Here is a 12,112-nt window from a genome sequence, read left to right as displayed (position 1 = left end):
GACTCTTTTCTATGACACATTTTTTAGCATGTCTCAGGCTTCACAAAGAACCATGGGAAAATTACTAGTTATCAATTCCCCTAGGTGTTAGAGAGAGGTAGTACTCGTATTTCTTCAAGGCATGTTGTAGTTTATTTTCAGGAAATGACTGTACAAGATGTACAAATACAGATGATTCTTAGATATTTGCATTTTCTGTATTTTGTCACCCTGAATTTTGTGTTGTCAAACCTGTAAATATAGGTGGTATATTCAGAGCCTGCATTTATGTTTTTGTATTCTGAGGTTTGTCAGAAGCATGTTTCTAATTCCTTATGTGCTTTTCTTTGATGTTTAAAAATTTAACCCTATTTCCCCCTTTCATTCTGTCTATATTGTGCTTTGTGTAGTTCAGACAGGTGGCCCAGGGATACCAGAGGAGAAGATGATTGAGGCTCAGTTACAAAGTAAGGTGCTTTGCTTTTCAACTTATCTGACATTTATCTTATCTGAAGTCTAGCTCACAAAGTTAAACTGTGCTTCTGTGTTACCTACCAAAGAAGTTAACTTGTGAATTTGGGCAGAGTTAAGAAAACTTGTGAAGGTATTGGGATAGAAGGAATTTATAAGCTGCATTGAAAGATTAAGGTGCAAAGTTGGTACTGAAACTAGGGATTTCATGCATCTAACCTGAGCAAGTCCATGAGTGACTTGATCCTATTAACGAAAGGCATTGTGCTGAGGATAAAAGGTTTTGCAGAAGAACCTGTGCAGCTACAGTGGGGAAATAAAGATGCAAGGCACAAGTGGTAACAAAATAATTTTTTTCTGTAACATCAAATCATTGCAAAAAGTTTTGTTTAGGTGTTTTCATCAGTTGTGTCATACCAGCTTTTGTGGATTAGCATGAGAGGTGTCTTGAAGCAGTTCCCTTTTGTTAATGACTGTTAGAAAACTCATACGGGTGTTCACTTATGTGAGTAATATTTCCCCAAGCAAGATATCCCAGACAAGATCAATCTTTTAAATATCTGTTTGCTTTGGCTTTTACCTACTAAGTTTCCATTAGACATTTCTCAGTGATTTGTAAGAATGCAATTGCTCATTTTCTAATAGAGTTGGTTTTCCTTTTTTCCCTGTTGTGTTCCAGGATGCTCCATAAGTGCAATGACAGATTTAGTTTTCCTGGTAGATGGTTCATGGAGTGTAGGAAGAAATAACTTTGGATATATTCTGGACTTCATGGTTGCCCTCGTATCAGCTTTTGATATTGGGGAAGAAAAGACAAGAGTTGGAGTTGTTCAGTACAGTTCAGATACAAGAACAGAGTTCAATTTAAATCAGTATTTCAGAAGAAGTGACCTTATTGATGCAATTAAAAGGATACCTTACAAAGGTGGCAACACAATGACAGGTACAGATTTCTCACATATTAGCATTTAATTTCATAGTTCAAATTTGCTTTAAATCCCAGTTCATACAAGTCTAAAAAGACACAACTTGTGATGTTGGTTTTAGGTGAGGCCATTGATTACCTTGTTCAAAACACCTTCACTGAGTCTGCTGGAGCAAGAAAAGGCTTTCCCAAAGTAGCAATTGTCATTACTGATGGAAAAGCTCAAGATGATGTAGAAATTCCTGCAAGAGAGCTTCGCGACATAGGAGTTGAAGTTTTTTCCTTGGGTAGGTTGAGTTTTTCTAATGACTGGGAGATTAACTTTCATAAAAAGTTGATTTATAAGTTTTGCAGACTGTGTGGTTGAAGAATTTCATTATGCCACTCTCTTCATGTGTATGCCTTAAAATAGGTAATTTGTGCCCTCCAGAGTGGAACACACCAGTTGAGTTAATTTGATGGTAATAATGTAGATACTACATGGAGATTAATATAACTGACAAGCATAGTTTTAACCTTGGCCTCACTCTTCAATTACACCCTTATTTTCCCTGGGTGAAAATTGAGTCTGCCACCTCATTTCATTAATTATTATTTTGTAGTTCGATTATTGATCATGACAGAAGGCAGAACTAATTTAAACTCAGCTTCACTCCAAGATGTTTGGGTACTTCACACATACATTCACAGGTTTCTGTATTTTATGGCTACTTAACACAGCCGTGTCTATTGCAACTTCTAGGTATCAAAGCAGCAGATGCAAAGGAACTCAAGCTAATTGCATCTCAGCCATCACTGAAGCATGTGTTCAATGTGGCTAATTTTGATGGAATTGTGGATATACAGAATGAAATTATCTTGCAAGTGTGCTCCGGTGTTGATGAACAACTAGGTGAACTGGTTAGTGGGGAAGAAGGTGAGACACTTTATAAAAAAATATTTATAGCTTCAGTTTATTCCAATGTCTATTGAAGAGGCTACCCTACTTCCTTTGCTTTATTTCTAGAGTTTCATCCATTGCCTCACTTAGCAATTGTGGAAAACCAGTCCCAGTTTTGTGTCTTAAAATGCAGGATTTGTTGTAGCAGATTTGGAATGGCTCCATTATTCCATTATTCCGTGGTTTCAAAGGCAACACAGTGATGTACAGTTATCAGAGTCAGTTTGGACACAGGCATCACTACCTTGGAAAAATGTATTAAAGGGAAAAAAACTAACTGCTTGGTGAAGGGTCAGAATAGGTAATAGATTAAGAACCAAAGCATGAAAACTGTAGAAAACTGAGAAAACAAATACATGAAGCTATATCACTGCAGCTTTCTTGCCCTGTAAGATTTTAAGCAACTAGTTATTCTTTGACAAAAATGGCAGTAGAGATGACTGCTGTTGTTGTACTCTGCTCAAGTCTGCATTTGTTCACGCTTTCCACCATGTTCCTGTGAGTGTAGCTTTCACTTTTAGTTGAATCAGTTTTAGAGCTGGGCAGCACTTCTGGTACTTATGCTATACTTGGGGGACCACAAATGCATTGTTCATATTTTTCCCTGTCACTGATGTCTCATCTGGACTGTCCTGTAATTAATTTCTGTCTATTTATGCTAAAAAAAATACAAATTAGTAAAGATCAGCAAAGATAATGAAACCTATTCCTGAAATAGAAACTGTTAGCAAAATACATTTATAATTGTAATTAATATTTTGGATTTGCTTTTGATCTCTTTCAGTGGTGGAGCCTGCTTCCAATCTAGTGGCCACTCAGGTCTCCTCAAAGTCTGTTAGAATCACTTGGGATCCATCCACAAGCCAAATAACTGGCTATCGTCTGCAGTTCATTCCAATGATAGCCGGGGGAAAACAACATGTACTGAGTGTGGGTCCTCAGACTACTGCTCTGAATGTTAAAGATCTCTCTCCAGACACAGAGTATCAAATTAATGTTTATGCAATGAAAGGACTGACCCCCAGTGAACCAATAACGATAATGGAAAAAACACAACCAGTAAAAGTTCAAGTGGGTAAGTTTGGAGACACCTTATTTTCAAATTTTAGCTCTTCATTGATGAAACCTCTGATGTTTGTTTTAATATACTACCTTTATTATTTTTGAGAAACAGCTTTGCTTGGCATAGTTTACTTTGTTTATAAGCATTGTGTGTGATACATGAACTGCAGATATGCTTGTAATGCAATGTGGCAATTGAAAATCTGTTTACAGTGGTTATTCTTTTTCTTCACAGAATGCTCACGTGGTGTGGATGTAAAAGCTGATGTTGTGTTTTTAGTGGATGGTTCCTACAGCATTGGTATTGCCAATTTTGTAAAAGTAAGAGCCTTTTTGGAAGTGTTAGTTAAAAGCTTTGAGATATCACCTCGAAAAGTACAGATAAGTCTTGTCCAGTACAGCAGAGATCCCCATATGGAGTTTTCTTTGAACAGATACAACAAAGTGGAAGACATAATTCAGGCTATTAACACCTTCCCCTACAGAGGTGGATCTACCAACACAGGCAAAGCAATGACATATGTGAGGGAGAAAGTATTTGTTACCAGCAAAGGATCAAGACCAAATGTGCCGAGAGTCATGATTCTTATCACTGATGGAAAATCATCAGATGCTTTTAAAGAACCTGCAATTAAGCTGAGGGATGCAGATGTAGAAATATTTGCAGTTGGTGTGAAGGATGCAGTACGTACTGAGTTGGAAGCAATAGCATCACCTCCCGCGGACACCCATGTTTACACAGTGGAAGACTTTGATGCTTTTCAAAGAATATCATTTGAACTTACTCAGTCTGTCTGCCTACGAATTGAGCAGGAACTAGCTGCTATAAGGAGAAAATGTAAGTAACTGCTATTACTTTGAGGAATGTAGAAAATGCAATGAAAAAAGGATCTGAACCAGTGTTTTGTGCTTATTGTTACCTAAAGAATTTATATTTATGAGATTGTCCATATACAAATGATAATTTTAATAACTGGGGATTTGCTTCTCATTTTCAAGCGTATTAAAAGCAACAAGTTAAATTAATAGATAAATGGAAATGAAAAAAAATATTGGAGAAATTCCCCCCTCCCCCCCTCTCCCCCTGCTAATTAAATGTGTGTCTATTGGAATGACCTTAGTAGATACACTCTGTTTTTGCACTCAATGTCTTAAGTAAAACAGTTATCGGAGCATTCTTTTTTTAGCTCTACAAAATGAGATGGCAAGCCTAAGCTTGTCTCTTAGATTTTCAAAGGCAAGGAAGTAATGCCAACAATTCTAGAGGGCAATCTGATTCATTTTTAGGGTGAAATTAATGGCCCTCTGAAATGGGTTTAGACAAGACAACTTGAGAATGCAGATGCTGGGTGATAGCGATTGCAATCTAACTGTAAAGAGTGAAATGACCTAGCACATGAAAGTCTTCACATGCTTCAAAATTATGCCAGCATGGGTAATATTTAACATTCAAAAGATTTCTAAATGGCCAACTTTTGGCTAGATAAAGTTACTTATGATTAGTTGCATCTACAGGGTCCCTACCTGTGCTTAGTAGGATACTCTTATTGAAGAGTCCACAGTGTTGAAAGCCTCACTCTCTTTAATAAGAAGCCTTTTTTTCAGGACAGCTTTGAAGAACAAACCAGCAAAGCAGCCTTTGTTTTAGGGGGCTCAAACAGTTTTAAGATCCCACTGTTAGGCTGACTACGCCAATCAAAACAAGCCTGGGATGTCAGATTTGTGTTTGTGCCTATTGTCAAATTCCTTGTTCCCCTTTTGACTTCATTCCTGAAAAAATACTGGTTGTTATTTTGTCTTATTTCTAATCTAGATCTGAAGAAAAAAAAAAACAACCATTTTTACTTTCCATTGAGGACATAATGTTATTGCTGTTTGTTTGACATATGAAATTGGGAACCAAATTTGATCATCAGATTCCAAATTAAGTTTCCATAAATATATATATATTTAGATGGACTATTTTAATTTGATCTAGAAAGCACTGAGTTGGTGCTTTTAATTACTGTTGAATGATTTCAGGCAGCCTAGATATGATCTTGAAATTTGATAGATATAAACAAGTATAGAAAACAGATACTGTGCACATCAACAAAATACCTCTTGAATTAGAATAAATCAAATTATTGCGGACCATTTTTTATTTATTTTAAAAATTTTGTGTTTAACATATTCTGACAGGTATGCCTCATATGCACATTTTTATTTCCGTACAGCTTATGTACCTGCAAAGAACATGGTCTTTTCTGACATAACATCAGAGAGTTTCAAAGTGAGCTGGTCTCCAGCTGGACCTGAGGTTTTGTCTTATCTCATCAAATATAAAGTAGCAGTCGGTGGAGAAGAATTCATTGTTTCAGTACCAGCTTCAAGTACTAGCTCAGTTCTCACCAACTTACTACCTGAAACTACTTACACAGTCAGTGTGATTTCTGAATATGAAGATGGTGATGGCCCTCCCTTGGATGGAGAGGAAACCACCTTAGAAGGTAGGATTCCCATTATTCTCAGACAGAGGGGAGTCACATGTTCAAATAAGAATTTGTTTAGCTGGAGAACAGGTAAATGAGGAACAGGTAACTAAAGCTGAGAATCCATACTGCCATGCAGGATGAGAATAAACATTATTGAATCTCAATGCATTCAGTAAAGATTTAAAATTCCAGTAATATGCAAGCATTAAGTTGCTAAGATTGGACTTTTATTTTCCTGAAGGTTGGATGGATGGTGTGTTCCTCTGCAGTGGCCTCCTTTCAGATAAAATAGTGTGTTCTCAGTATTAAATTCTGTGGCATGAATTATTGTCAATATGTACTCAAGTTGGACTAGATAAACATTGTAGATCTTTTCCAACAGAACTATTTGGTTCTATTCTACTCTATTTAATAATTATGACTCTGATGCAGGAATGCATGCTGACTTCAATACATTTAAAAACAAATGTGTGCCTATGCAATTTGCTATGTCATCTAATATAACACTAGCAGTAATCTTGTTTTATATACAAAAAAGCTTTAAAGGGCTTGAGTTTTGGTTAACTGTTTTTTCATCAGAAGTTCATTGGTCTGATCCAATAAGTGATTCAAAACTTCCATTGATGTCGGTACGTGTTTTATGCGATCAATGGCTGCAAATCTAAGCATGGTAGCTTTATTTTTTCTTGGTAGAATTACCATGATGCTTTTCTCCTGGTTGAAAAAAGCAGCATGACAGTAGATTTGATTTTCTATTCCAGTAGTAGAAAACTCAGTCTCCTCTAAATCATGCTTTTAAAAATATTGATCTACTCTTTTTCATTATTCCATGCTGTCATTTGTAACCTTTGGTGACATAAATAATTCCAAGGGAGCAAAAGAAACAGCATGAAGATTTGTTAATTGCTCTTTCCTCTTAAGACTGATAGAAATAAACACTTAAAAAATAGCTTAGTTTGGATGTTAAGTTTGGAAGATACAGGTTTCACTGTCAGTGTGCACATTTCCATGACTGTACCAGTCAGAATATTTTGGCCACACATAATTTTTCCTTAGGAAAACAGGCAAATTCTTGGCTGATAGAACATGTGGCTTGTGTGCATAAGGGACAGGAGAAGGAAAAGCTTTAGCAAAAATAATCTGTCTTCCCATTTGTAACTGATACTACCTTAAATAATTATTAACATTGTGATCTGATGACATCCCATCACATCTCAGAAGAGAGTTCTTCTACAGCCACATAAACATCAGCAGCTCTCCATGCAGATCTAGCAAACAGTTTGAGCCAGATGGCTTTCTTGGCAATTAACTTTGGTTTCAGGCTTTTAAAGGATTTGAAGTTGAGTATTGTGTTTCTGATTAATAGAAAACAAGTTTCTATTTTTAAACTGGTATTGTTAATTACTTCACTCTTATCTCTGAAGAACAATACTTATGGAATATAGATAGCAAACAACAACAAAAAAAAACCCAGAACTTTTTTTCCCTAAGTGACAGTGCTAGGTACTGCTGGGCAGTGTGCAGTACAGTAGATCTTTATGTCTGTTGGAAGACTCAAGTCTTGTTTGGCATGCCCACTGAGTTCATCTGAACTGCTGTATCAAGGAGCAGGCTAGGTTAAAGAATTCACCACAATTTTTCCTTAGTTTCTAGGATAAAAAACTAATTCTTTGAGTTGGAGACTGAATTCAGAAACCTTTCTTAAACATTAGATGCAACTCATATTGGACTGAATATATTTTCTGTTAAAAAAAAACAAACAAATGGAATTAGTTTGGTGGGGTTTTTCTGCTGTTTGTTCCTTGTTCTTGTTTGTTTGTAGCTGCCTGTGTGTAGCCAGGTGTGTCTGACAACTGACATTTTCCACCTGTAAATGGAAGGGGTGCAGAAGGAAATGACCACAGCAAGAAAACATATACCATTTGTTGTGTTAAGAAGTTTCCTCACTATACCCAAATATCCCTTACACAGTTCAGTCCTACTGTTACCCCTAAACACAGTCTGACTGTCTTAAGTTTCAGAAACAGTTGTGTAAACTGAGATAAATGTACTTTTGGGGACAACTTTGTTCCACTACTGATTGTAAGCAGCTATGACCCTAAATTTTCAGAAATTACTAAAGATGTGTATGCCCTAAAGCAAAGGGAGGGCAATATATGCAGTTTTGGTAAACTGGATGAACTAACATTTGCTTCAGATACTTCTTCACTAAAGGCAAATATTTACAATTTACATGTGTATATTTTTTGTAGTTAAAGGTGCTCCTCGAAACTTAAGGATAACAGATGAAACAACTGATAGCTTTGTAGTTGGCTGGACTCCAGCTCCAGGAAATGTCCTACGGTACAGGCTTGTTTATAGACCACTTACTGGAGGAGAAAGGAGACAAGTAACTGTCTCAGCAAATGATAGGTCAACTACTCTGCAGAATTTGATCCAAGATACAAGATATGAAGTGTCTGTTGTTCCAGAGTACCAGTCTGGGCCTGGGAATTCATTGAATGGATATGCAAAAACTGATGAAGGTACATGATCATGCTGTGCACATAGTAAGCATGAGAAAAGCTTGCTGCATGTTGACATATGCATACTGAAAGGAGAATAGACCATATAGTCCATATGTATTATCCTAGATGAACAGAGAGTTATACTGTTGCACAAGCCTAGCTCAGAGATAACTTAAGACCATAGAATTTATCAAAATTGCTATATTTCATTTTAAAATACAGTATCTTGAACCTGATATGGCAAGATGACTTGGGTGAAGAATCTACTTGTATGTTTAATTAATTGCCCCCATGATTCTTCATACTGTCAATGATATAAATTATATGCCTTATTTACCTTTTGAACAAATTCAGAGACTCTATTTGCACTTTGGGCTGAATGCTTAACAAGAAATTAAGGAAACATTTAATTTTCTTAAGTTATCACTGTAGACTTAACGTATATGAAGATGCATGATCCTTTAGCATCCTTTATTAAACAAAATCCAGAGAGTACAAACAGTATGACTGTTCTGATCATTGTTGAAGTTTCACTGACCCATGGAAGTTATCATAAAAAAGACCTCTTTAGGAAACCAAAACATGTAATTTCACATTTCATTTGTCACCTTTGACTCGATTCTGAAGACACTGGCTTCAACATGGATCTTTGTTGAATCTGAGCATATATAGAGGTGTGAGTATGTATAAGTGCTCCAGGATTGAGCCTGCTTTAACAGGAAAAATAGAAGTAGAATTTACTGTACATTTTTGCCTAAGGAGGGTGGAGATGGGATTGTACATTCCTGATTATGGTACAGGTGCACTGTAGCAATGTAGGTCCAGCCTATTAGGAAACTATTTTTTTAGCATAAAATCCTATGTAGTGGTAACCTAAAAGATAAACCAAGAAATTAAGCTTGTTTCAACTTGTTTCCAACATCTTTTAACATGTGCAGTCCGAGGAAATCCGAGGAATCTGAGAGTTTCTGAAGCTACAACATCAACAATGAAGCTGTCTTGGGTTGCTGCTCCTGGCAAAGTGCAGCAGTACTTTATAACATACACTCCAGTCGCAGGAGGTGAAACTAAGGAAGTGACTGTGAAAGGTGACACTACCTCCAAGGTGCTGAAAGGCTTGGACCAAGCCACTAGGTATGCACTATCTGTGTCTGCCTTGTATGCCTCTGGAGCAGGAGACGCTCTTTCTGGAGAGGGAGAAACACTTGAAGGTAATTATTTATTGTTTCTGTTATTATTTGTTCATCATCTTACTGATGTTTATGGTGTCTTAAAGTGTCTTCCCAAGTTTTCTGCAGATGTAAATATCTAAATGAAAAATAGACATAAAGACACTCTCCTGCTTTACATGGACTTTCCAAACCGTCTGTCCTCAAAGAAAGAACAGTGGGTTAAATCACTGGTTGTGGAGGTGACTGTGTCTCTTGAAAAACATATTGCCAGAAGCACAAGCCACCACTCACTGTACTTCCACATCAACTTCCATTAAATATTTTGTGTTATAACTATCATCTTCCAAGCAGTTTTAGTGGCATATTGTTCTTAATGTAACAGAATTAATTAATTGGGTTAAAGCATCTCATCCGTTTGAAAATCTGCAGCATTTCTACAGTAGTGAGGTTGAAAGATGTTCAAAGGCCATTTTTGCATCAGAAAATCAAGTAGTCTTAGGCATACAGAGTCAAATCCTGCTTCTAACAAAGAACCTGGAGCTGAGCATGAACAGAATGCTGACAAAAGCATGTTAGACCCAAACACTTATAAGGAGGAAAGGCTGTTCTTTCTTTGACATTGATGAGATAATATCCCAGACTAATTCTCTGTGAGCATTCTCAATGTGATCTGTAGATTGTCAGAGGATAGGGAAAGTTGCCTTGTAAGGCCTTGAAAGGAAGTGTGACTGCTCTGTGCTGGTCAGGGAGGCACTGCTGAAATCTGGCACTTCAGCTGTGTAGGCACCACACTTGAAAACATCTTATGGATTAATTATGTGGAATTCAGGAATTCATTGATTCTGATCAAGTTACAGTAGGAATATACTTGATTCTCATCCCAACAAGTTCACAATACTGCAGAATATATTGGGCAAGAGTCATGTTTATTCTTTCCACTGACATCCAGGACATGAGCCACTGACCCTCCAGGAAGACAAATTTCACCCTCAGAACAAAAACAGACTGGATACCAAGCAGACACAGAAAGCTGGCAGCCCTGCTCAGCTCCTCTGTGCATAGAGGAATGCCTGAGTCTTCCTTTGCAAATCTTCAGAGGTCTCTCTCACTGTTAAACAGACTGAATGGTTCACTTCCTTAGGGACATAGCTCAAATTTTAGTAAAGGTTTGACCAAGGTAGCTGTTTACATTTGGTGGAAACATTGTTATTGAGCATATTTGCAGTAAACCTATGAGAGCTCCTTTATTAACATGGAGGCATGGATACATCAAATGTGTTTCAAATTCATAAATTAAGTTTAGCTTTTTATCCTATCATAAAACTTAAACAAAAAGAAAAGTCTTTTAGGGCGCTGCCTAGACCTTCACGTTAAAACACATCCTAGAGAATGCAGTGAACGAAATACAGTAGAATCCAAAAGACAGAATCATCAGAAAAACAAAATTCAGTCTCAGATACAGACTGTCCTTTCAGTGCTCCCTGGCCTGTGTCCCCCTTGAGGGCTCTGATTCTTATTTGGATTTACTGCATTGCTAAATTGTTAATAAGAAGAAAAACATTCTCGACATAGGTTAAAGAGCCAATTAATTTAAAAGAACATTTGCCTCTGTTTTAGGATTGAGCTTATATGCAGCCAGATGAAGTTTAAAATGGGTGCTGGACTTAAAACGTCACTTAAGTATTTCTGTAAGAAATTTTTCTCTAAGCAACTGAATCACAGCATTACATAAAAAAATTCAGTGACAGATTTTGTTTTGGAATAAATATGAATAAAGAAGCAGCCTATCACTCAACTGAATGACTTTTTATTCAGTTCGTCAGCTGGGAGGAAAAAAGATTAAAAATTATTTACCATTTTGACATATATAGCTTTATGACTCAAATGTAAATTCTTTGAAGATTCAGCTGGATTTGAAAATCCTATCAGGATGCTGTTCAGAAAACATTACTCTTCATATTAAAACTGTCTCTTAAATTTTCTTGGTTAGATAAAATGTTAGTAAGAGCACTGTAGAGATATCTGTCCTTACTGGGTGATCAAAGGGAAAGAACAGAATACAAATTTCTTTCTGCATGACAGCAAAGACCTAATTAATGATATTTCCTCATGGAATATCTACCGTGTATTTTAGTAATCAGCATATCTGCAGTTTCATGGGACAGTAAAAGTACTTGAATTAGGCCAGGACTCTTTGAACATAGTTGTAGGTATTTTAAAAGACTCTGACTAAACAGTATGAAAGTTTTTCAGAATATTTGTTGCAGTATATAAGACAGTATTTCAGTGTATGGCCCTATCTTACCACAGTGAAGTATAAAATAGCAAAACCTTTGAAGAAACCCAGACAATTATGAATAAAAGAGTTGCAATTTTGGAACTGAAAGTTAGCATTCAAATTGCAGTGCTCAATATAGAAATTTACATTAAGAGAGATCTCATGCTGGCTGTGAAGCTAGAATAAATATGGTTGGACCAGGATGAAAAGTTGCACAGGTCAGTGAAGTGAATACTTGACTAATGAGTAGCTGAAATAACTTGTCTGACTGAGGTTGGAAATAGGACAGGTCTTAACTTCTGGA

The 12,112-nt window shown here is 36.6% G+C and overlaps 1 protein-coding gene across 1 annotated transcript in view; it reads left to right on the top strand.

Annotated features, from left to right (window-relative positions):
* Positions 1–12,112, top strand: part of COL12A1 (collagen type XII alpha 1 chain) — a 95,622-nt gene that overhangs the window by 9,645 nt on the left and 73,865 nt on the right. Inside the window, exons 4-12 of the mRNA XM_062488587.1 lie at positions 390–446; positions 1,130–1,393; positions 1,498–1,662; positions 2,118–2,291; positions 3,100–3,390; positions 3,613–4,215; positions 5,594–5,866; positions 8,104–8,376; positions 9,297–9,569. Of these exons, the coding sequence (XP_062344571.1) occupies positions 390–446; positions 1,130–1,393; positions 1,498–1,662; positions 2,118–2,291; positions 3,100–3,390; positions 3,613–4,215; positions 5,594–5,866; positions 8,104–8,376; positions 9,297–9,569 (2,373 nt within the window). The remainder of the gene's footprint in view (positions 1–389; positions 447–1,129; positions 1,394–1,497; positions 1,663–2,117; positions 2,292–3,099; positions 3,391–3,612; positions 4,216–5,593; positions 5,867–8,103; positions 8,377–9,296; positions 9,570–12,112) is intronic.

This window comes from Cinclus cinclus, chromosome 3 (genome assembly GCF_963662255.1).
Source record: "Cinclus cinclus chromosome 3, bCinCin1.1, whole genome shotgun sequence".
Lineage (NCBI taxonomy): Eukaryota > Metazoa > Chordata > Aves > Passeriformes > Cinclidae > Cinclus > Cinclus cinclus.
This window is presented reverse-complemented; position numbering and strand designations above follow the sequence as displayed.